Here is a 26,272-nt window from a genome sequence, read left to right on the forward strand (position 1 = left end):
TAAATAGTTCAGGGGGTAAAAAATACGGTATTGAATAGTCTAGGGAGGTAATAGGTCCTCATGAAAGTTTAGTATCGCAACAACAAATTCGACCAAAGTTGGGGTATTTTTCAGATCCTTATCCCTAAATATAATATAGGGTGAAAGTAAGTATATATTTATTGATTTTTTTCTTAATTAAAATATATAAAGAGATATAAAAAAATAATTAAAGATTTACATATGGAATTTGTATATATGGTAAGACAATTTTTGAATTCCTTTTGCCACTCTCTCAAGCGGACCAAGTTTAAATTAATTGGAAAACTATATAAATTGGACCCATTAGGTAAAATATTTACTCAAATTGGATTCAACCTAATATATTTATCTTGATTGGACCCATGGCTCAAAATATTTACCCGACTGCCCCCTTTTTCTATTCATTAAACCATTGTTTCTTCGTCCTTGATACCATCAGAGTATATATATATTATGATGGTATTAAGTAGTAATTGACTAGTCTTTTCACTGAAACACTGCATGTTCCTCCTTGATGTAATCAGAATATATATATATATATATATTCACTGATACTGATGCACTGTTGCTTCCTCTTTGATACTATCAGAGTATATATATACTTTGATGGTATCAAGCAGTATACGCACATTAGTAGTTTAAAACAGAGGGTATGAAAATAAGGGGTAATCACTTGTACATAGTTTCCTTTTTTGGGACACAAGTGTTCTTTTCCCAAAATTAATTGGGTCCATCTCTTAACTTCACTCAACATGATGAACCCGTCAAAATTTGATCCAACTCATTTATTTACGCACCCCTATCGAAACAAATAAGAGAAAACTCACCAGAAATGCCAGCAGTACAATATACAAGAATGAAAACCATGCCACCAAGGGCCCAAGCAATACCAAGAAGCCCAACACCACTACATGGATCATCATTCTTTGCTCTTTCACTCACATTTCCCATTATGGTTAACATTCCAATGTAAAGTAACAAAAGAGTTGCTACAAACTCTGCAATTAAGGCCCTATACAAGGCCCATTTTTTTAGCTCCGCCGCGCCAATGAATGGCGCTGGCGGTGGCTCGTGGTAGTCCTTTGCCGGAGATGAACTTTTCTCCGGCAATGCACTACTCACTTCATTTCTCATTTTTTTTGTTGTTGATTTAATTCAAGAGAGAATATGATTTACATAAATGTCGTAAGACTTGAAAAATATAGGTAGAAGGTGGTCATATATAAACAAAAAAAATCATTATTATTGGATAAGAGTAATGAGGTTGTTGACTTGGTCTTCCACTTTACTGTCGTTCAGTGACGGAGTCAGAAATTTATACAATAGATTAAAAATGACGGAATTAGCTTAGAAAAATATGACTCGTCCAATCCATTCATTTTTTTAACTCACTCATTTTAAGCCATTAAATTCAACTAATCTAAAAGTTTAGATTGAATATGTAACTTAAACTGATTCATGAGAAAATCTTGTTAAAATATATCTTTTAAGCTTTTTTTTTGTTTGATATATCATATATAGACAATAAGAAAGAACATATATTATATAACGTTGGGCGGTTTGGGTTGAGAACCCATTGTTTAGTCAATCTTGACTAGTTCATCTCAACCCACTTTGGGCGGGTGAATAACCCCTTTATTTCTTAACTCAATCTATTTTTTTTCTGCATAAATTTAGTCTGAGCTCTTGTTGATGAAAAGTCGCCTATTTTTCTTCAATTTTTAGAAGAATGAGAAATTTTTCTCACAGACAACAACGCTCTGGTCGAAAATTTAGGGATCAATAAAATAACATAACAACACCCACCTAACCTAATTAATGTGGAGTGCTTGTGGATGGTGTGCCACATGGGTACTTTCCAGCTTCTCGAGGGCTGCGACAAGGGTTCCAAACCTAGCTTGTTGATATTTGCTAAAAAAGTGCTAATGGTATCATTAAAAATGATAACTCCGTCTAATTGACATCCACACATAAGGATTTTAAAAAGTACTAAAATTTGAACATGTGACTTAATACAAATTTTTAACCCCTTAATCACTATAGTAGAGTTTTCAGCTATGTCAATGAGCCTTTTTTTTAGGGTTTTCACATGGTGTTTGGTATCCCAGTTCTGGGGCGCATTATACCAACGGTTCATATTCGATACCTCTGATTAAGGATGGAAGATACTTACCACTCTACCACAATCTTTGATAATATATCAAGGAGAATCAATAGTTATATAGCCAAAAAAAAATCATTTTTGTCCTATATAGCTATTGTAATTTTCTGGCGGCTCTTATACCATTTTCATTTTTCTCCTTTATACTAAAATAGTTAAAACAAAGAAATTCAATCAAAAAGTGAAGTATCTTAACAAAAATATGACATGAAATACATTGAAGCAATATTCAAGTGGGCAAACATGTAGTAAATATAAACCTACCAATGACAGCACATAATTAAATACAAGAAGTAGACAGGTCGAAATAATTCAAATAATGAAAATCGGAATTCAAAATACTTGAAAATGACAGTTGAAACACAACTTGCAATAGAAATTTTGATAATTTCTAAACACACACAAGTAATTAATTAAGTATGATTATATTATTATTATTATTATTATTATTATTATATATAATAAGTGAATGTGTTATATTTTGTACCAACATGGATTGTGGTGCACTGTTGGGAGTGCTTCACCCTTAACTAGAGGTCTCGGGTTCAAGCCCTGGATGGAGAAAATCCTGTTGGGAGCGCCACCCCCGAATGGGTCCTGCAGAGCGCGATTCGAATTTAGTCGAAGCTCAAATGTGGGCTCTAGACACCGAATGAGGAACCAAAAAAAAAGAATATGTTATATGTTGTGATATTTGCATTTACGATCTCAAGTTTCTAAACACATTATATTTTTACTTAGGACAAGGCTTCAAGCTTTTATGACAACATTCAAGATGTATGGTTAAAATAGGAGTCATAATTTGCAAAGCATTTACAACTTAGTTGCCTTAGAATCCAACTTCGGAACTCTATTCTAAAGTTTTGAACTTCGATTCTGAACTTTCAAACGAAAAGCTTTGGGTTTGAAGTTTTGACGCAATTTGAACTTTAGATGTGTGGGTGGAAGTAGGGGTGTAAAAAACCGAACCGAAAATTGAACTAAACTGCAAATTAAGTCAAACCGAAAAAAATGTGACTAGTGGTTTGGTTTGACTTGGTTTGGTATTGGAAAAAAAAACCCGACTATATTTGGATGTTTGGTTTAACTAAAAAAAACCAACCCGAGACCAAACCAACCCGACATTATATATGTAATTTTAAAATTTTATTTTATACATTAAAATATTTACTTTGATATAATGTTAAAATATTTCTTATACTATTTCATAGTTTTTTATCTTTTAATATAGTATTTCAAGTATAAAACTTAGAATTCGAAATGGTCCAATAAAGATTATAGTTCATAAATGTTGATAATTATAATAAAACTTAAATCTAAATCAAATTAATGCTAATGCAAAACGAAAATCAATTCAACACTAATAATGACAATAATATTGAATATTTGTTCTTTAGTTTTCATTGGTTTAGACAATTAAAATACATAATCTAATTTTAATTTTCCTTAAATATTTAGTAATGTAACTAATACTTATTAAACTTATTTTAGCATGATTTAATACTTTTAAATTATGATCATTTTCATTATGACTTTGCAATATTTATTTTATATGATGATTTCATTATTATTTTTTATTGAATATTTTAGTGTCATCAGTACTCATCCCATATTTTGGATTATTTTCTTAAGAAACACCTTAGATAATTGTATTTTGGTTGGACCAAAGAAATATTTGGAGCACAAGTTAATTATATGTTTGTATGCAAACTTTACCGAAAAATCCAAAAATCTGAAAAAGCCGAGGTTTATTAGTTTGGTTTGATTTATAAATTAAAAAATTCGACACAATGGTTTGGTTTGGTAATTGAAAAACCCGAACCAACCCGAGGTTGAAAAACCCGAAAAAATTCGAATTTTATTAGTTTGATTTGGTTTATAAATTTAAATTTTTTACACAAATAGTTTGGTTTGATATTTGAAAAATCTGAACCAACCCGGTAATGTACAACCCCCGTAAGTAATTCAAAACTTCAAACCCAAAGAATCAGTAACTCATTCGAACTTGAAACCTAAGGGAGAAAGTTAGGCATTGGTAGGGTTAAAGCCGTCTGAACTTTTCATCATATGGTTAAAATTTAAATATACTATAAAACTGGCTATAATTTAAACAGTGTATCTAAAAGTGGTTACTTGTGCCAATTTTACCGGGCTAAGTTGTTTTCTAGTCCAAAGGCTAAACAACAACTCCAATATGTATGGGCTCGGAGAAAGCCCAATTTGAAATTCATTTTTTTTTTCAAAAATATATTTTATCGAATTAATAGCCTTTTTAGTCCCTCAATTATTGATATCTGGAAAAGTTGTTATCATGTGACCAGTAGATCATATGTTCGAGCTATCGAAACAACCTCTTGTTGAAATGTAGGATAAAACTGTGTACAATATACTCTTGTGGTCTGATCCTTTCCCGAACTTAGCGCATAGCGAGAGCTTAATGCACCAGACTGCCCTTTTGATATTTAAATAAGCGTATTTAGCCTTTAATTAATTGAAATGTGCATTTGATATTTTTGTTCTAAATATTCACAACTTTATCATAATTATTAACCATTCCTCAGCTTATTGCACCCGTATTTTATGTTAAGCTTGGATTGTTATTCTATATCTAATCGTTAATAACAAAGTTAGAATTATCACTAATGATATTCACAATATAAAGATGCAACATACTAATAATCGAGAATTAAACATGTATAAAACAGATTTAAATGACCCATTATGATACCCGACCTCCGCTCATGTTGACTAATATAATAAAAAAATAGTTCAAATGTAATATACTTCCTACATAAAAGAACGAATAGCTGAATAACAACTATTTTAACTAATTGAAAGTTACCTCCTTCCTTAACCAGAGATTTCGTATCTGAATATTGAGTATGAAAGAAATCCTTGGTAGAGAGTATTTTCTCTCGAATCTGGCAATACACACCACAAAGAAATAGTCATAGGAAAAACAAAAAAAAAACTATTTAAAGTTAAATATATATCCAAATATCTTTTAAAAATTGGATGACCAAAAATGGTATTGCAATTTTTTATTTTTTTATTTTTGAATAAAAAAAAAAAACCAAAAACCAAAAGAACACTCCACTCTCACCCCACCACCCCATTTTTTTCTCTCCACCCCCCTCTCTCTCTCCCTCTTTCTATCACCCTTTTCCACATTGTAAAGAAACAATTTTTTTTTTCTCTTAGTCGCAAGAGAAAATCCATTCTTTTTTATTTTTATCAAAATCTGATTTAAGGGGGGTCTTCCATTGCCACACCTAATTGGAAATCTCTGATTCAAGGTATTCAATGTAATATCCAATCTTGATATTTGTATGTGCGATTCATTTTCTATATTTGATTTCTATATTGTTATAATAATCTTAAAATTTGAAAACCCATTATTCATTTTAGTCTCAAATTGTTCATTTCTTGAGTCAAAATGCAATCTTTTGGATAATAATCACTTGCTTTGGTTGTTCTTGTTTATGTTGATGTGCAGATTAATTGTTATCTGCATTGTGTATAATTCTGAAACCCCTTTTGTGTTTTAGTCTTTATTGTTGATTTAATTTGTCTGTAATGTAGTTTCTCTGTTTAGATTGTTGTTCTTGTTTATATGGGCATTCAGATTAATGATGTTTGCATTGTTTGGTCTCCTTGAGCCGAGGGTCTATTGGAAACAACGTCTCTATCCCCACAAAGGTAGGGGTAAGGTCTCCGTACATCCTAACTTCCCCAGACCCCACTTTGGAGACTACACTGGGTATGTTGTTGTTGTTGCATTGATTGGTCTCTATATTGTGTATCATAATCTTGAAATATGGAAACCCATTGTTTGTTTTAGTCTCAAATTGTTCATTTCTTGATTCAAAATGCAATTTTTGGATATATAATCACTTGCTTTGGTTGTTCTTGTTTATGTTGATGTGCAGATTAATTGTTATCTGCATTGTGTATAATTCTGAAACCCCTTTTGTGTTTTAGTCTTTATTGTTGATTTAATTTGTCTGTAATGTAGTTTCTCTGTTTAGATTGTTGTTCTTGTTTATATGGGCATTCAGATTAATGATGTTTGCATTGTTTGGTCTCCTTGAGCCGAGGGTCTATTGGAAACAACGTCTCTATCCCCACAAAGGTAGGGGTAAGGTCTCCGTACATCCTAACTTCCCCAGACCCCACTTTGGAGACTACACTGGGTATGTTGTTGTTGTTGCATTGATTGGTCTCTATATTGTGTATCATAATCTTGAAATATGGAAACCCATTGTTTGTTTTAGTCTCAAATTGTTCATTTCTTGAGTCAAAATGCAATTTTTTGGATATAAACATTTGCTTAGGTCGATCTTGTTTATGTTGTTGTGCAGATTAATTGGTGTTTGCATTGGTTGATTTCTGTATTGTGTATAATCATGGTTGATTTAATTTGTCTGTAAAGTGTAATGTTGTTTCTCTGTTTAGATTGTTATTCTTGTTTATGTGGGTATTCAGATTAACGATGTTTACATTGTTTGGTCTCTTTGAGCCGAGGGTCTATTGAAAACAACGTTTCTACCCCCACAAATGTAGGAATAAGATCTGTATACATCTTACCCTTCTCAGTCCCCACTTGTGGGACTACCTGGATATGTTGTTGTTGCATTGTTTGGTCTCTATATTGTGTATAATAATCTTGAAATTTGAAAACCCATTTTTCGGTTTAATCGCAAAATGTTCATTTCTTGATTCAAAATGCAATTTTTGGATATAAACATTTGCTTAGGTCGATCTTGTTTATGTTTTCGTGCAGATTAATTGGCATCTGCATTGGTTGATTTCTGTATTGCATATAATCCTGAAATCCTTCATGTGTTATAGTCTTAATTGTTGATTTAATTTGTCTGTAATGTAGTTTCTCTGTTTAGATTGTTGTTCTTGTTTATGTGGTTATTCAGATTAATGATGTTTGCATAGTTTGGTCTCTTTGAGCCTAGGGTCTATCGGAAATAACGTCTCTACCCCACAAAGGTAGGGGTAAGGTCTGCGTACATCTTACCCTCCCCATACCCCACTTGTGGGACTTCACTGGGTATGTTGTTGCATTGTTTGGTCTATATTGTGTATAATAATCTTGAAATTTGAAAACCCATTGTTCGATTTAGTCTCAAATTGTTCATTTCTTGAGTCAAAATGCAATTTTTTGGATATAAACATTTGCTTAGGTCGTTCTTGTTGATGTTTGTTGTGCAGATTAATTGATGTCTGCGTTGGTTGATTTCTGCATTGTGTATAATCCTGAAACCCCTTTTATGTTTTATCTTAATTGTTGATTTAATTTGTCTGTAATGTAGTTTCTCTGTTAAGATTGTTGTTCTTGTTTATGTGGGTGTTCAGATTAATGATGTTTGCAATACTTGGTCTCTATATTGTGCTTAATCTTGAAACCCCATTAACTTTTTAGATTCAATTACTCATTTATTGTCTGTTAATGCAGGCTTTGGGTAAATATTCTATTTAGGTAGCTAATGCTTTCCGGGTATGCAGATTAACTGTATGCATTTCTAGATATATGCGCAAAGTCTGGAACTTTTTGCAAGATTTACGACATTAGTCTCAAGCTGGGGTGTAGATTGTGAAACAATTGGTGTTTGATTAGTCTTTTGATTGCTTGATCATTTGGGTTGCTTGATATATGCACAAAGTACGGAACTTTGGCAAGATTTTGGAATAATTGTGATTTGGCAAGTACTTGATTGCCTGGACCATTTGGGTGAGTTGATAATAGCAGTATCATGCAAAGGTATGGTGACAAGTACATGGAAAAGGTATGTATACCCTTGTTGGAAGCCTACATTAGATAATGAAGGTGACAATAGCAGCAGTAGAGGAGGAGACCCAGGTGGAAGTGTTGATGGATTGTGGTGGTATAAAGATTTGGGGCACCATGTTAATGGGGAGTTCTCGATGGCTGTAATTCAAGCAAATAATATATTGGAGGATCAGAGCCAGCTTGAATCGGGATCAATGAGTTTGATTGAAGCAGGTCCTCAGGGCACCTTTGTGGGAATATATGATGGCCATGCAGGTGCCGAAGCTGCCCGGTTTATAAATGGTCGCCTTTTTGAGAACGTGAAGAGTATGCTTTTTCTTCTTTCCTATGCTTTGCTTCAAATATCAACTGTATATTTGTCATTTCATCTGTGTCTTACATATATATATGTGCTTCAGAAGCATGAAATATCTTTTATTTATGTTTCCTGCAGTTACTCTTGGTATTTTATTAACTATTGTATATAATGCATTCATACAAAACACACACACACACACATGTATTTCCAGTTTGTGCTTCATGTTATGTCTCCTCCTGTTTATAGTAAATAAATGTTGTTAAATGTGCTACTGAGGTGTGCTTAGACATTAAGTGTGCTGTATGTTGAGTTCTTCGCCTCACTTAGGCTGTGGTTCCATGCAGACACCAAGGTGCTAATGTGTGTTCCTTAGAGGCCAGGGGCTCTGTCTTGAAAAGGAAAGCACTAAAAGATACAACACGTACACATACCCCTTTATTCACTTAAGCACATACTTTATTTGCACCATGAGCTAATTGTTCCAATAGCTATCTTTTAGTTTCCTTATCCAGGTATTTCAAATTATTGAATTTGAGCCTTAGTTTTTCAGTACCAATACAGGTTCCATGTCCATGAAATATCCATAGTATGCAATCATCACGAATGTGTCATATTTCGTAACTCAATTCATGATAAGTCGCTTGGGTTTAAAGTCCATACACCCATTTGCTAATGGACAAATACCTCCAATCATAGAAGAGATATTTTTGTTGCTAGGGGACTTCCTCTGCTAATAAATCTCATCATCTAAAAACTAGCAAAACAACCAATTAAAATTCTACCCATAAAAAAGAGAAGATAACAGATCTCACCACTCATGTATTATGTTATAGAAAAGTTGGTTAAGCCTATCTACACTTATTCCAAAATATAGCATTTGATCAGCCTCAGTTCCTGCTTGCCCACTTCCCTCCCCTCCCCATAAACAAGAAAAGACTTGAGTAAAGAATGCTTTGATGATTCTCTCTCACCCTTTGATATGTGCACACACTCTTCTTCTCTTGCATATGGTTTGAAGATTGCTGATGTGAATGTTACTCACTCGACAGCTTTTTGTGATGCAGAATTCACCTCAGAGGATCAAGTAATGTCAGCCGATGTTATAAGCAAGGCATATTTGGCAACAGAAGAGGAGTTTCTTTCTCTAGTGAGAAACCAATGGCAAACTAGACCCCAAATTGCTTCAGTGGGATCATGCTGCTTGGTGGGTATTATATGCAGTGGCATGTTATACATTGCAAATGCTGGAGATTCTCGTGCGGTGTTAGGAAAACGGGAGAGGGCTCTGAAAGAGGTCAAAGCAGTTCAATTATCTTCTGAACATAATGCGAGTTTGGAATCTGTCCGTGAGGAACTGCGCTCACTGCATCCTGATGATCCAAATGTGGTAGTTTTAAAGCACAAGGTTTGGCGTGTGAAGGGAATTATACAGGTATTTTAGTTCCATGTTATCATGCTCACTGTGCGGCTCATTACATACACTTATTTATTGGATCTTCTGACTGAATTGCCATTTCCACCTATAGGTGTATAAAGAAACTATTTCAGTTTTTTGGTCTTTCCTGTCCAGTGAGGAGGTGCGAGAGGTTGGATATAGTGGGTACAAGGAGAGGTAGAGGTATGCCGAAAAAGTATTGAGGAGAGGTGATTAGATAGGATCACAAGACATAGCACAACGTCAGCTTACCGAGGAGATGACCTTAGATAGGAGGGTGTTGAGGTCGCGGATTAGGGTAGAAGGTTGGTAGGTTATGAAGCGTTGTCTTTCTTTTCAATGGGTTTTAGCTTGGTGGTTCCCGTCGCAGTATTGGCCGTATTCTTGTAGTTTCTTGCTTTTGATATCTTTCATCAGTGGATATAGTGTTTTGATTATCAAATTATTTTGTTGTTGTTATTGTAGCTTTCTTGTATGCTCTGGACTGCTTTCCTTATTAGTTGCTATGTTTTCTTCACTGTCTTTGTTTGTTTTTAATACTTGGATTTGTTGCACTTGAGCTAAGGGTCTTTCGGAAACATCCTCTCTACCTCCAAGAGCTAGGGGTTAGGTTTGCGTACACTCTACCCTCCCCACCCGGGACCCCACTTGTGGGATTTCACTGGGTATTGTAGTTGTTGTTGTTGGTCTGTCCTGCCCTATTTTTGGCCTTCATTTCGCTGTCCATCGTTACCCCTAGTGGGGGAAGAGTGAAGACAGTTAAAAAAGAAATCACTTGTGCTAATACTTCGTAGAATCTTTGCAACATATCTAAATGTCTGAAGCAGATGACATCAACTTGATATTATGATGCTGAAATTTCAATGCATTTGCAGGTTTCAAGATCAATTGGTGATGCATATTTGAAGAGAGCGGAGTTTAACAGAGAGCCTTTGCTCCCTAAGTTTCGATTTCCTGGAACATTCCAGAAGCCTATTCTCCTTGCTGAGCCATCGATATTTGTACAGAAGCTCCTTCCAGAAGATCAGTTTCTCATATTTGCGTCAGACGGCTTATGGGAGCATCTCAGCAATCAAGAGGCTGTGGACATTGTCAGCAGTTGTGAACACCATGTAAGATTGTCCTTATTTAATTTTGATAAGGAGGAATCTCCTCGGTTATCAAATCTTCTAGTTTTTCTTGTCATCATATCATTCTCATTTGTCGACAAGAGCGAGTGAAAGAGAGCACTTCCTTCTCTTCCTGTGTGCATATCTTTGATGGTAAATTTCCATTAAAAAGGAACAACTTATGTGTAGCTTGTGATTAGATGCAGCTGTTAAGATCTCTCTCCCTATTTTCTTATAACAAACAACAACATATCAGTGTAATCCCACAAATGGGGTCTCGGGAGGGTAGGATGTACATAGACTTTATCCCTACCTTTGTGGCGGTAGAGAGGTTGCTTTTTGATAAATCCTCGGTCAAAAGAGTACAATCGAAGTAGGATATAAAGGAAACTAACGACAACAAAATAGCAAGATAAACAAAGCATTTGAAGTAACATGTAGCAGTAAAAAAGAAGAATAAGATACTATGCGAATACTAGGTAAAGTACTAAATAGGGAGAAGATGAGAAGAGGAGACTAGATTCCTGCTTCTCCCTCATAAGAGTACTACAACATACGGCTAACTACTATCCTTCTACGCTAATCCTCGACCTCAAAACCTTCCTATCTATGACCCCTGTTTTCTCATCTCTTGCCAAAATGAATGCAACTCGGAAAACCTTTCCCCATCTCGATCCTCTCCTTCCGTGTTGCTTCCTTTCTTTCATCTAAAACATCAATAATAACTACGCCTCAGCCCAAACAAGTTGGGGTCGGCTATATGAATTTTCATTGTCCATGTTATTGCATTTAAACTCATCTCATTCCAATATTATGCAAATACAAATAAAAAGTATTATAAATTCTCGATAGTTTGTAAACATAAGTAATCCATGGGTATGTTGTTGTTTGTATCATTCATATCGACTCTTGAGGGGTGGTCACTGTGAAGTGTTTTTTCCTTTTTGTGGTTCTTGATTCAACGGGCGTCCAGTTTCCACATGTATGCTTGTACTTGTGTTTAATGTGTCTCTCTAGACATCAACACTAGTTAGTTGATTCTTTGAATATTCCATTATGCAATTGAGCATGTAAGTTTTGTAACAGCGATTTACATTGACCGACTGTTGGCACTAAAATTATTATGTCAGCTGTTTTCTCTATTGAACTAACATTTCCAAATTTGTACAGGGCATTGCTAGAAAGCTTATAAAAGCCGCCCTTCAGGAAGCAGCGAAGAAAAGAGAAATGAGATATGCGGATCTGAAAAGGATAGATAGAGGAGTGAGGCGGCATTTTCATGACGATATCACAGTCATAGTTTTGTTTCTTGATTCTCACTTGATTAGTCGCAGTTCCTTCCGTGCACCTGTGGTTTCCATAAAAGGAGGCGGAGGAGGTCCTTGAGATGCCAATACCTAGAATAAGTTACCTATAACCTACCTACGTCTAATCCCTCGAGTTTATTATGAAAAGTTCAGAAAGTGACAGAGAGAAAAAGAAAAGTATGTATAACTTTGCTCCTTGGGATCTCACCATAAATGGTAAGTTGATGATTATGCCATGAACATTGCTTGGGGTAAATTTTGTCAAATTTTTTCACTCATTGGCATATGAAACTTTGAAAGTTAAAGGGCAAGACTGAAAACTAATTTTGTTTCTGAAGTGATGTTAGAAGACTCCATATTTGAGTGCTCCAATTACTTTTCTTGAATTCAATTGTTTTTCTTGTCAACATCCATTTAATCCAAAATAAATTTTCTTTTTTTTTTTGCTGTGTTTAGATGTTTGTTGTAATTTGATTCACAAATTTACTTTACTTCTTACATACCTAGGTCCAGGGAAAGACATGGTCGTTGGTTCATCTGAACCTCCTTCGACAGTAAATTATCATGTTTATACATAAAATTATTTTTCTTTATATATATATATATATATATATATATTTGATGTGGAATCCCCTTTGGCTTCTTCCTATGTTTTACTTCGTTTTTTGAATCCTTAGTGGAAATTGTGACTTAATCGGCTCGCCCCTCTACCCTTTTCCATTGAAGTATAAATTTTTTATATGATGTCTGGCCAGCCTGGAATCTTAAGATATTCTAATATAAAGACTCAACAAAGAATTTCATTAAGAAACATACTTCTATACAAGTTCATGAACCATGCATTTTAAGATAATTTAATACAAATACTCATCAAAGACCTCATTAAGATACACATACACTTCTACATGTTCATGTACCAGCCTGGGATTTTAAGATTACGCAAACCTTACCCCTGAGACCTTGGAGGTAGAGACTGTTTCAGATAGATCCTCAGCTCAAGGAAAAGACAGACAGTCCAAAGCAGTATATAGAAAGAAGTAATTGAAATGAAGTCGTGACAAAATACTATAGACAACCTGACAAATCATCCTGAACAGTAACGATAAATGACTTATAATATGGGATGGTTCATGGCTTGGAGTTGACAACGACTATGTCAAAGTCAATGTAGTTATAATAGAACTAAAGAAATACTTCATCAAGAGTTTTTGAAATTTCCTTTATAATGTTTCATCCAAACGAAAGTGAAATGCACACAAGATCATATATAATCTGGAGTTTTTTGAATAATGGATCGCGAAAATATTATGCAAGCAGCTCAGATACATTTAGTTGTTGCAACTCTAATAATGACAGTCACCTTCACTGCTGGTTTCACATTGCCAGGAGGTTTTGACAACGATATCAATAGCCCTAATAAAGGGATGGCGATTCTATTAAAGAGAACAGCATTTCATGCATTTGTTGTTACTGATGCCATCGCGTTTACATCCTCAGCTGTTGCTGTATTCACTTACTTCGCGATGGCAGCAAGTGCAATATCTGTAACAGAGTTGCCAGTTGTGATGAGGCTTTATAAGTTTGCAACTTTTTTGCAGCTTGTGGCAATGTCAGCTGTTGTGATGGCATTTGTAACTGGTATGTATGCTACTTTAGCACATTCAGTTGGTCTTGCTGTTACTGTCTGTGTCATCGGTTGCATATCTTTTGTTATGTGCTTGTGGGTTACTTATGTTCTTGGAAGCAAGGCATAGAGGAAGAACACGAGTACAGAGCGAGAGAGACATCGTGATCAATGCTACCTGAAACTTACTACAAAACTTGCAAGTTGTTATTCTGTTTTTCATGTTATCGTGTCATGGTTGATCGGGAGAGTTACGTGTTATTCCAGGTCAATATAACCTGATAGTGTAAAAATTCTTTACGACATGACATAAACTCTTTGCCAAGGAGTAAGGTTTTTCAAATTCATAGAAAACCATGGGGGAGATGTTCATGATGACAGTGTATAGCCTTACAAGATGTAGCAAGATAGGCTGCAAATGCTTTTCCAGAAATAGACAATCACTACAACAAAAACAACGTTTAGCAGCAATAAATGTAGACATTAATAAAGAGTGCTAAAGTCTTTACTGGCATTAGTTAAGTGCCACTAGAACCAATGTCGCTAAAGGCTTTAGGGACATATACAAAGAGGGCTAATTGCCGCTAAAAATACATATTTACCAGCAATTAAGCTATTGCAGTTAATTAATAGTCGCTAATGATCATTTTTTATTAGTGAATATTTTTGTGTACCGCTACTGCTACTACTACTAATATTGCCTTTGTTCCACTTTGTTTTACGCTAGCTTTTTATTAGTTCGTTTGAAAAAGAATGACACATTTGACTACTGAAAAAATGGTTTGGTTGAATGAGAAGTTTTTTATAGTCACACAAGGCATATTTAAGACTACACGTTTCATAACCACACAAATGTTATTTTAGAGGACAAATTTCAAAAGTCTTCTTTTCTTGATTAAATTGTGTGCTAAGTCGGTGAAACAGAGGGAGTATGAAGCAAAACCCAAACAACATAATGAATTCTTTTCTTTTGATCAAAGGCAAAGTTTATGTAGCAAATCCCTCTCTTCCAATGAAGACAAGTAACAAATTCATTTCTTTTGGTCAAGGGCAAATAATGATACTTAGGTTTCTATTTTAGAGATTCTAATATAATGAACTCTTTCTATATAATGGTTTTGCAAGCAGGGTAAATGCATTCAGAGCTAGCAAGACAATAACCTCTGACTAGAGGAAAAGAAAGGTTGAGATCATCCACTCGTACATACGACGATGAGTTCAGATGATAATGATACAAGAATGATCAAAAGGATTAGGGATGCAGCTCAAACACATATAGTTGTGGCTGCACTACTAGTGACGGTTACCTTTGCAGCCGGCTTCACACTACCAGGAGGTTTTGAGAGCGATAAAGATAGCCTTGATAAAGGGATGGCGATTCTAACAAAGAAATCAGCATTCTGTGCATTCGTTGTTACGGATGCCATTGCCTTTGTATGCTCCGCGGGGGCTGTGTTTAGCTACTTTGTCATGGCAGCTGCTCATGGCCCCACGATCAAAGAAGAGCTGAGAGTTCTGCTGAACATTTTCGTGGTTGCAACAATTTTGCAGTTCCTATCAATGTCAGCTGTTGTTATTGCATTTGTAACTGGTTTGTATGCTACTTTGGCAAATTCAGTTGGTCTAGCTGCTATTGTTTGTGTCATAGGTTGCCTTGCGTTCCTTATTTATGTCTTGGTTTTCTATCTTTTGCACAAATGCCAATAAGCAGTGGCGGAGCCACAAATTTTACCAAGGAACCAGGAGTTGTGTCTCCTTCCTTTGTTGAATAGTCTTAATTAGTGAAAATCCTAGCTCCGTCACTATTTGTAAATATGTGCAAGCTTTACATTGTAGTTAAGAGAACTTTTATGTCAAAATTATTATCAATTCTTATTATTGTACTATGTAATATATTATCTTGGTTTTTATGCCTAAATCACTTCAGTAATGTTTCTATATTTCCTTAATGAGAAGTTTTTATAGTCACACGAGGCATATTTAAGACTACATGTTTCAAATGTAATGGAATATTTAAGACCATAAATTTTAAAAATGATTAAATTTTGTGTTAAGTTAAACTTGGACGAGACGAACAAGGTGAAAGAAAGGGAGTAATTAAAATACAGCTTGGAGTTTATATGTTTCATGAAATGGAACTATAAAGCAAAACCCAAACAACATATTATCCCTTTCTTTTGATCAAGGCAAAGTTTAGCTAGAAAATCCCTCTCTTCCAACCAAAGCAAAACAATAAATGCCTTCCTTTTGATCAAAGGCAAATAATGATACTTAGGTTTCTATTTTAGAGATTCATGAAGAAGAGACTAATATAATTAACTTTTTCTATATAATGGTTTTGCAAGCAGGGCAAATGAAATCGGAGCTAGCAAGACAACAGAGGTTAGATAGCTTTGACGGGAGGAAAAGGAAGGTTGAGGTCATCGACTCATACATAAGACGATGAATTCGGATGAAAATGATACAAGAAAAATCAGAGATATTATGAATGCAGCTCAAATACATCTAGTTGTAGCTACACTACTAGTAACAGTCACCTTTGCAGCCGGTTTCACACTACCAGGAGGTTTTGAGAATGATCACGATAGCCCTCATAAAGGGATGGCGATTCTAGTGAAGAAACCAGCATTTTGTGCATTCGTTGTCACAGATGCCATTGCCTTTGTATGCTCCGCGGGGGCTGTGTTTAGCTACTTTGTCATGGCAGCTAATCATCGCCCCACGACCAAAGAAGAGCTGAGAGTTCTGGTGAACATTTACAGGGTTGCAACAATTTTGCAGTTCCTATCAATGTCAGCTGTTGTAATTGCATTTGTAACTGGTTTGTATGCTACATTGTCACATTCAGTTAGTCTAGCTACTTCTGTTTGTGCCATTGGTTGCCTCTCTTTCATTATTTATGTGTTGGTTTTTCATCTTATTTACAAAGGAATGACCGGAGAAACAACAAATCAGTAGTGGCGGGGCCAGAAATTTTACTAAGGAGATGAGAATTGTATCTTGTTCGTCTGTTTACTTCTTTATATTTTGAATCGCCTTAGTGAAAATCCTGGCTCTGTCACCATCTTGTATCGTTTTGACATATTTTATAAGGAAGCTTTGTAGTTAACAAAACTTTTATGGCAAAATTATTATGAATTCTTATTATTGTACTATGTATTATATTATCTTGGTTTGTATGCCTAAATCACTCTAGAACTTGGATGTAACTTGTTAACTTTAAGAACTGATAAGCATGTCTATTGTCCAACGAAACTAAAAATTAAGGGGTGTTTTCAGTACTTCTCTCATATATGTTTCATGAAAAGAAACTAAAAGGCAAAGCAAGAAAACAACATATTATTTTTTTATCAAGGCAAAGTAAATTATTCCTTTCTTCTGGTCAAGGCAAGCAATGTTACTTTTTTTTTTTCTATTATAGAGATTCATGAAGAAGCTAGGTCTAATATTTCTATATAAATGGTTGTTACTTTGGAAGCATGGATAACAAATTTTTGAGAAGGAATGGCTATGTTTATAAGGCAGGATCCTGAGAAATCCCGCGAAAATACTATGAAGGCAGCTCAAATACATCTAGTTGTGGCTGCTTTAATAATGACAGTGACATTCACAGCTGGTTTTACATTGCCTGGAGGTTTTGACAGTGATAGAGTTAGCCCTGATAAAGGGATGGCGATTTTATTGAAGAGTACATCATTTGGTGTATTTGTTGTTACAAATGCCATCGCGTTTACAAGTTCAGCTGCTGCTGTATTCACTCACTTTGCCATGGGAGCAAGTATAACATATGTACCAGGGTCAGTTGCAGGGTTAATGGTTACAGAGTTAGAAGTTATACTAAGACTTTATAAGATTGCAACTTATTTGCAGTTTGTGGCAATGTATGCTGTAGTAATTGCATTTGTAACTGGTATGTATGCTACTTTAGCACATTCTGTTGGTTTAGCAGCTACTGTTTGTGTCATAGGTTGCATCTCTTTTGTTTTGTATGTATTGGTTATTGTAGTCTGGTTACAACTGGAGTAACATAACGTAATGTTGAAGAAAAAATTTCATTTTACTGTTTGTGTCATCAATTGCATCTCTTTTCTTTTGTACATATTGGTTATTGTATGTATTTTGTTTAAAGGGATCCAACTCCTCTCCATTTCTACTCTCTTTTCTTCGTTCAACTTTCTTTGTGAAATGTGTCTAATTGGTACACTTTGAGCCTAGTACAAGTGTTTTCAATCTTTATGAGGCCTACTTGAGGTGTTTAAACTGTGACAACTTTAGGTGCCTCCATATTAAGCCTATAGAGAATGATGATTGAAACATTCAGTACGACAGACAAGCTACTTTCTTATAGGACAGAAAGATCTTGTGTCTATTAGCATACTTGTAAAGCTACGAGATGGTGGTTCGAGTCATGCCATGATTAGTGAAGAACACAGTCGATCCTTCAGGTCGGGGGAAAAGAGAATGAAACAAGGAAAAATTACACAATTATTAGCCAAAAGCTTTCATCAAGTCAACAGCATTTGCAAAGACAATTCACATTTCAAATGAGTGTCAAGATTCATGAAAACCTGATGTTTCCTCTGTTTTTGCTCGTTTCGATGGAGGTGAACAACACATGTCTCTATCATCTGATTCATGATCTTCACGAGCTTTCTTGTCTGGTGAGTTCCCTCCAGAACTTGAACGATCGTTCAAACTCATGGGATCTTTCTCGAGTGCTTCTGATTTGTCGTTGGGAGATGTATGCTTCGTCTTGTTGGATGGTGAAGGATGTTCATCTGTTCTTGATGATGATGATACCTTTAAATCTTTCCCTATGTCCTTTGTCTTCTCAAACATCATTTCAAGGTATTTACCTTGTTCTTCGATCCGCAACTGCAACTTTCTCTGGATCTGAGGAAAGGGATATATTCAAACGATAAATATACTTGATAGATTTTTATTCTTTTATAACCATAGTTGATAGAAAATACAAGTATTAGAGGTGATCAAAAACTCTAACAAATAGGAAACAGGAAATGGAGAAAAGATGATAAAGGAATCAGCTCCAAGTTATGTTGCTCGGACTTTCCCAAACCTCACCCCTGTCGGATCCTCTAAAAATGTACTACTTTTGGAAGATCCGACCTGCACCCGTCATCATTTTTGAAGAGTTCGAGCAACACAGGCTCCAAGTTGAGAGAAAAACAATTCTTTTCATGAAATTACAGATATTAACTTAGGGTCTCTGTATTCAAGTAGTTTCACTCAGAAAAGCTTCTAACTACCCGCCACATAAGCACTACGGATATTTTGTCAGCTACTTATGCCATGGATGATGATCAACTAAAACGAAAAAAGGTACGGAGTGGAGTTAGCGACCATGTCATCTGCAATTTGATGGAGTTGCAAGTTGTTCAATGTGGTGTGCTCTCCCTATCATAACTTCACACTGGAATACACGGAGATGTTGCTAAAATAGTGATAAACTTGGATATGTGTCTATACAGACACAATGCACAGGATTTTTGAGATTACATTCTCAATTTTCCAGAGATTTTTGACTTCTGATTTGACAATGAAAACAGGAGCAGGAAAAGCAAGAATAGATACATGAGTAATGGTGGTGGAGATTTTGATCGTTTACGCACCTCAAGTTGTTCATGAAGCTGCTTTTGGACTTCTATCTGCATTCTTAGTGCTTCTGTTATCCCTATCGTCCTATTACCAAAATCCAGATATAGTTTTAACATCAGTCACCACAAAAAAAGAACTTCAACTGCATCATCCAGGAAACGGAAATTCCAACCAGAATTAAATTAGAATTTAGCTGCTATCACAAGAATTCTGTATGCTACACTCTTTGGTCCTTCTATCGTATGCTTCCAAACAGAGGGACACGGACAAACCTTGCATGTAAATGCCAAGTTTGTAAACAATGATCTTCATTTGTACTTTTGTACTGAATTTTAAATTTTTGGCAAGTCAAATTAAATTAAAATAAAAAGGCGGGGAGGGAGTGATATCTGCAGTTGTAAAATAACACATTCTTACATGGACTTCTTAGTAAAAATGACAATCTAATAAACTTTGCTCATATGACATTGTGTTTAATGCTATGCCCCATAATGAACAGATATCCAAGATGTGTGACAGCTGCATAATCAATATATATGCATAGTGTCACAGCAAAGACTTACGTTTTCAGGTCCAAAGATGACATCTCTGTCACACTGATGGTCTTCTTTTCCGGTGTTCCTGCAATGAGATTACAATCTCCGTGAATTTCAATCTTTTCATCTAAAAAACTGTGGGAGCGTCCAATTGACCATCAACAAATTTAACTTAGGCCCCTAATTTTATTCACAGTTGGGCATCGCTTTGACACATGCACAAGAAACTAGAGAGGCAGGAAACACAAGTATGAGGAGATGTAACACGCATGTTTTTGTTTTAGCAAAATGTATACTGAGTTGACGGATGCAAAAGTTATCAGCTAATCAAAGAGGAAATTTCTACCTTCCGAGGGTTCTGGTTTGTATCTGGCAGTTCTATATTTCTGAAATTCAAAATGAAATGTATAAGGTAAATAAATTGCTACCCCGGAAAAGGTTGATGAGAAGGATTTATTATACCTGTAAGTGGCTTTTGACATGATAGATGGTTAGGCCTTCAACATTCATGAGCTTCAAGACTCCCTTTGGTGTAGCTTCTGTAAAGTCAAATTCATGAATCCGATATAATAATGTTAAACGTTAACTCTTACTCATCCTAACCGCTAAAAAGAGAAATAGAACAAAGAGTCACGCACTTTCGCTCCCACCAAGCTTACTGATAGCTTCTACAAAGACTTCGTGAAGCTCGGGTGTCCATCGCATGCGAGGCTTCGTCAGTGCTGTGGTAGATGATGGGCTACCAACTAGGCAACTTTGCCCAGACAATGCAGCAGCAGCAGCAGGAAGAGGAGGAAGAGTATCGGACTGGCAAGCATGGACTTCAGATTCTCCCAGAAACTGGTTTGAAAAATGAGAACCAATTGTCAAATAAAGCAGAAAGAAAACAAGGAACCCGTACCATACAATCAGGAGTGGTTCCTATGCAAAGATGTGTTTAAAGTGTACAACAATATTAAATTTTGTTTCATGTACATAAACAAAAAAGAGAAATTTCTATGATAAATACTAAATTGTAACTTGGCAAAAGTGGTGATTACCTGCCCAAACAAACGATTCTGAAACAAACAAAAAGGTGCATACCACACCCACAAAGGAAACATTAGCAATAAGGTTACGGAAACGAACCTTAGTGTCTGGAGGATTGATATCAACAAGAATATCACTCCAGCTCGAATCCAAAACATCATCATCATTAATTAGCTGATCAGACCAGTCCTGCCAATCAGATCTCTTAACCTGGTCATCAGACGTCATGACAACTGCAAGGCTTTCGACCTGGTCATTCTGAACAGGAACATTCATAGAAAAATTTATACAGTCATGATATGCATCTTCTCCCCAGGAATTATTGCTGTTCTCCATGGGATAATTATCCAATGATGTCGAATGTATGTTTGAGAGTGAAGATTGGCAGGTTGCTGCAGAAGCTTCACTTGAAATAAATGGATAGCTATGTTGCCTACTTTCTTGAGAGGGGGTTGGAGAAAAGTGAAAATCTTTGTGGGGTCCAGAAGTGGAAGATAACAGATGCCCTACTGTTCCACTCTTAGATGTTGACGGGATTGCCCGTGAGGAAATGAGGTTTGTGGTTTGCTCCTTTTCTGTGAGCACATGAAGAGAATCTGGCACTTTTAGATACTTCTCTTCAAATGACGGCAAAATGGATAAAGATGTCGACATAGCTCCACAGACACCCATGTTACTGTGCTGTGTTTCACTAGATCTTTGAATACCTAATGCACGGTGCATGTTCATTTTTCCCCATAAATTGGATTAATAAAGACTTTAAGATTAACACAACAGTTTCAACCCACTCTGTTGTGTCACTCAGTCAAACAACGAATTTTACAATGATGGTTCTCCAACTTGTACACCATACATCTGTTGCCAAAAAAGACAAAGCTTACATCAATGGAATTGAAGTATGAGTGAAACTGATCGAGAACATTATAAATCAACACCTTATCCAATCATGACATGTGACCATTCACAATAAGCAACAACAATTTTAAAGGTTGACGTGGGAAAATTTTCCAGGTATTTCACAGAGAAAAAAACACATAGCGATGAGTGCAATACATTACTGTGAACTCTTGATGCGAAATATGATCATTAAACTGGAAGAACATAGCTACTGATCAGGAAATATATGGATTCTCTCTAGAGATATCACATCCAAGTTGGAAGAAAGATAAGCAACTGTGAGAGAAAATTTGATGATCCACCAACCAGCAAACTTAAAGAAAGAACAGATCCGTGACCAACCGTAAAATCTTTTACTCTTCTAGGAATTTTAAGCAATACTTCAGTAATTATATTTACAAGGAAATGAAGACAACTAGGATAAAGTTGATTGTTGATCAAAGGTGACAAATTCACAGACACACACAATAATTGAGAATTCTTCATATGCACATTAAACAAAAAAAATCAAGACAAAGCAAAACAAGAAGCAATATTGCATATTATTCTTCGATTTCGGTTATCACCTGTATTTTTTTGTGCTTCGATTATCGCATTATTTTTCTTTCCCTTATATGTTGTGTACTACTCTCTATTTCACATTACTTCATTGTTGTTAGTACCCTCATTTTGTATTCTCCTTTTCAAACTGCTTGGAAATGTTTTGTTTTTAGCCAGGGGTCTATCGCAAACAAACTCTCTATCTCTACGAGGTAAGAGTAAGGTCTGCGTACACTCTACCCTCTCAAGACCCCACTTGTGGATTACACTAGGTATTATGTTGTTGTTGTTCTAAATCTATTCTTATGCCAATTGTGCATACTGGAACTCACATCTGTCCAACATGAATCACCTTTAAGCTATGCTTTTAACACATAATGATATCATAGGGAATAATTACCTTCTTGAAGCTACCAAACTCATATTGTAAGCGCAGCTAAAGATATGCCAAATGCATAAAACATAAGCAATCAAAATCCAAACTTCAAAAGCCTACAACAAAAAGTTGCTACCTTTTCTGAAAACTATCAACAACCCGATTCAACTAATGCAAATTCAAACTAAGCACCATAGAAAGAAAAAAAAGAGAAACAAAATTGAACTCCATAAACAAGTAACACCATTTACACAAGATTGATCACACACACACAAAAAGAAACAGAACTCAAGAATCAACTGAAACTAAAGCTGAAATTCCACATGGGGTTCAGGTAAAAAAGATAAGAATATGAACCTTACAATCCAAACTTCAAAAGTTTCTACAGCAAAAAGTTTCAAACTTTTCTGAAAATCATCAACAACCCAGTTCAATTGAAGCAAATTCAAATCATACAAACACAACAGACATTAAGAAAATAAAAATAAAATTGGACTCCATAAGCATATAACACCATTAATACAAGATTGATCACATACATTAAACTGAAATTCAACATGGAGTTCAAGTAATAGATAAGAATATGAACCTTAACATCCAAAGATTTAATGCTTCTACAGCAAAAAGTTGCAAACTTTTCTGAAAATCATCAAATACAAACACAAACAAACAAACAAACAAAAATTGAACTCCATAAACATATAACACCATTAACACAATACATTAAACTGAAACTAAAGCTGAAATTCAACATGGGGTTCATGTAAAAGATAAGAATATGAACATTAATAAAGAATCTGACTTGAGCAACCAAAATCCAAACTTCAAAAGCTTCTACAGCAAAAAGTTGCAAACTTTTCTGAAAATTATCAACACCCCAGTTCAATTAAAGCAAATTCAAATCATACAACACACACACACAAAAAAATAATAATATTGGACTCCATAAACATATAACACCATTAACACAAGATTGATGACATACATTAAACTGAAACTAAAGCTGAAATTCAACATGGGATTCAAGTAAAAGATAAAAAAAGTAAACCTTAAAATCCAAGAATCTGACAAAGAATTCGTTTGGGGCTAGAAAAATGGCGGACTCAAAGAGAAACAAATTTGGAAAAGATCAAGACTTTGGAAAAAATTTATGAGTAAATATTTTTTTTAATAGAAAGATTCCAATTTATCTCTCTTTGATGACATACCAAAAAAGTATTTGAGTGAATGATTGATTTTTGAAAAGAAATATTGGATTATCTCAGCTCTTTTGTTTTGTCACCCTACCTCTCTACACCAATATTGGGGCGTCAATCACAAGTGGGTTGAACATTCGAATTCGAGTTTTGGATATGAAATTTTTTTTGATAAAAAAAAATAAATAAGCACTATGTTATGTTATTTTAAAATAGTCGATTTTTCAACTTAAAAAGAAAAAATGTATAGTAATGTGTAAATATTAATACTTTATTTATCTCAATATGCGTGCTACAATTAACTTAATAATGTTGCGCAATTTTCAATGTATGTTATGTATGTAAGACATGTTTATTTATGTGTCTAATATTTCTCTTGTATTTTACGGATTAGGAACTCTTCTTATATCGATGTAAAATTCTTCTTATCCTAAATTGAAATGTGACAAACAAAAATAGTTATCAAGGGCAAAGTAAGAATTTTAAATTGTGATTTTTCTCTAATAACCTAACAGATTCCTAACAAATATCATATATGAAAATATTATTTATTTATTTCTTATAAGATTTGAAGAAATTATGATCTTAGATATTATGAAAATAAATTATTTCAAGAAAAAATTGTGATTTAACTTGTATATCATTTCCTCTCTCTTTATGGATCATGAAGTTTTGTTATGGGCCTATGGCTATCATAATTCAATATGTGAAATTTTAATGTATAAGAAATGATTTGTATCACACATTTTCTATGTGGGGACTCTTCTCAATTTGTTATAAACGACTTATTATTTTTGTTTGCAAATTTTATTTTGACGCTAAAATACTTTTTAACTTTAAATGATATTTTAAATTAAGAATAAAATAATAATGTACTTACCATTTCGTCACGATCTTTAGTAGCTATGATTACTTGTTGTGATTATGTACGTTTTCGTTTGCTTGTGCAAATGGTAATTAGTGGTGACCAATGAGAGTTGAGATTAAAATATTATTATTTTCATGTGTCAATGGTGGGTGCCAAATTAAAGTAAGCCTTCTAATTATAAGATAATATATACTATTGGCTCATAAAAAGAGGTCCACAAATTTGTGGAATTTTTTTATGGTTTCCTTCTTTATTATTTTTATCCTAAATTATTAATTAAGCGATATAACTTGTTATTCCTTTGAAGACGTAAATAATGTTATATTGTAATACGAAAATATAAACTTAAACTAATTTGGTCAAACCTAACAAAGAAAATGAGTTTCTAACACAACTTTGAATTATGCTAAACCCAAAATGATTAGTCTTTAGATGGGATTAGGCAGGAAAAAGGTAAAAAGAAGAAACATTGTTAATTTATCATAAATAATTAGTAATAATGTGTATTAATTAATTACGGTAAAGCGATAACCATTTATACAAAGACCCATGTTATGCGTTTGTAGATTATCAGTTCGAAATCTGCAGATGTATTATATTCTTGAATCGATAATTATCTAGCTAGTTTTCTTCATTTCTCGAAACTACAAAGGGATGGTACATAAATATTCACCTATTGTCCATCAACTTCACCTTTTAATCGATCTTAGATCCTAACTATAAAAAAAAAACCTTAGGTGTTGGGGTTGCATTGATATAGTGGATACATTTTTTCTTACCTACACCTTAATATTTTTCTATATATTACATACTTAAGCTTTATTGTTTTGTTAATAAGATTTTAACATCAAATTGATTTTCCCAAATGGAATATTTCCTCCTCAAAATTTTCCTTCTTAATTTTATGTTACAATTTTCTAACACCATTAACATAGATTTACACCAGTTAGTTTTCACAACATGTACTAAAAATCAAACATTAGTACAAAATTATGATTTTTCAAAATTATCAATTGTTTCATCACTATTTCATGAATTTCTTGATAAGTCCTTAGAATCAAAATTCTTTGAGACTTATGCAGGGGATGAAAAAATAGCCATTTTGGGATTATTTGAATGTAGAAATGACCTTAGTTATAATGAATGTCATATTTGTACAAATAGACTTATTGACATTTATAGCCATTTTTGTGGTGAAAAAATCCCAGCTAGAGTTCAACTTTATGGTTGCTATTTGGATTACAAGGTAGAAGAAAAGAGGGAGATTTCTAAGCTTCAAATGCTTCATAAGGTTAGTGCTGGCAAATGGGCGTGTCAAGTCAAATTTGATAAATGAATCATGACTCGGCCCATTTAGAGTCTAAGATGGGTCGGATCAAAATGTGTCAAATAGTAGGGTATAACCCGAGTTTTCAACATGACCCGACCCCCCCCCCCCCCCCCCCCCCACCCCATT

The 26,272-nt window shown here is 34.6% G+C and overlaps 4 protein-coding genes across 4 annotated transcripts in view; 2 read left to right on the forward strand and 2 right to left on the reverse strand.

Moving 5' to 3' along the window:
- LOC102589206 (probable aquaporin PIP2-2) overlaps positions 1 to 1,200 on the reverse strand; it is a 3,769-nt gene extending 2,569 nt beyond the window's left edge. Inside the window, exon 1 of the mRNA XM_006345744.2 lies at positions 849 to 1,200. Coding sequence (XP_006345806.1) covers positions 849 to 1,155 — 307 coding nt within the window. The 5' untranslated portion in view covers positions 1,156 to 1,200. The remainder of the gene's footprint in view (positions 1 to 848) is intronic.
- Positions 1,201 to 5,303: 4,103 nt separating this feature from the next.
- On the forward strand, positions 5,304 to 12,412 carry LOC102589530 (probable protein phosphatase 2C 38). The gene is made up of 5 exons (XM_006345745.2): positions 5,304 to 5,478; positions 7,650 to 8,291; positions 9,348 to 9,715; positions 10,594 to 10,830; positions 11,998 to 12,412. Exons 2-5 carry the CDS (start codon positions 7,958 to 7,960, stop codon positions 12,211 to 12,213), a joined length of 1,155 nt encoding a protein of 384 aa, XP_006345807.1. The 5' UTR covers positions 5,304 to 5,478; positions 7,650 to 7,957; the 3' UTR covers positions 12,214 to 12,412.
- A 5,792-nt stretch (positions 12,413 to 18,204) lies between these two features.
- Positions 18,205 to 23,966, reverse strand: LOC102589864 (protein PHR1-LIKE 1-like). Its single transcript, XM_006345746.2, has 8 exons — positions 23,801 to 23,966; positions 21,039 to 21,794; positions 20,549 to 20,750; positions 20,373 to 20,449; positions 20,257 to 20,296; positions 19,938 to 19,995; positions 19,389 to 19,458; positions 18,205 to 18,651 (listed from the first exon to the last, which is right to left on the reverse strand). The coding sequence occupies exons 2-8, from the start codon at positions 21,666 to 21,668 to the stop codon at positions 18,310 to 18,312; spliced, it is 1,419 nt and encodes a 472-aa protein (XP_006345808.1). The 5' UTR covers positions 21,669 to 21,794; positions 23,801 to 23,966; the 3' UTR covers positions 18,205 to 18,309.
- A 1,702-nt stretch (positions 23,967 to 25,668) lies between these two features.
- LOC102590749 (cysteine-rich repeat secretory protein 39-like) overlaps positions 25,669 to 26,272 on the forward strand; it is a 2,416-nt gene continuing 1,812 nt past the window's right edge. Inside the window, exon 1 of the mRNA XM_006345928.2 lies at positions 25,669 to 26,107. Coding sequence (XP_006345990.2) covers positions 25,682 to 26,107 — 426 coding nt within the window. The 5' untranslated portion in view covers positions 25,669 to 25,681. The remainder of the gene's footprint in view (positions 26,108 to 26,272) is intronic.

Source organism: Solanum tuberosum, unplaced genomic scaffold, assembly GCF_000226075.1.
Source record: "Solanum tuberosum cultivar DM 1-3 516 R44 unplaced genomic scaffold, SolTub_3.0 scf00072, whole genome shotgun sequence".
In the NCBI taxonomy this organism is placed as follows: domain Eukaryota; kingdom Viridiplantae; phylum Streptophyta; class Magnoliopsida; order Solanales; family Solanaceae; genus Solanum; species Solanum tuberosum.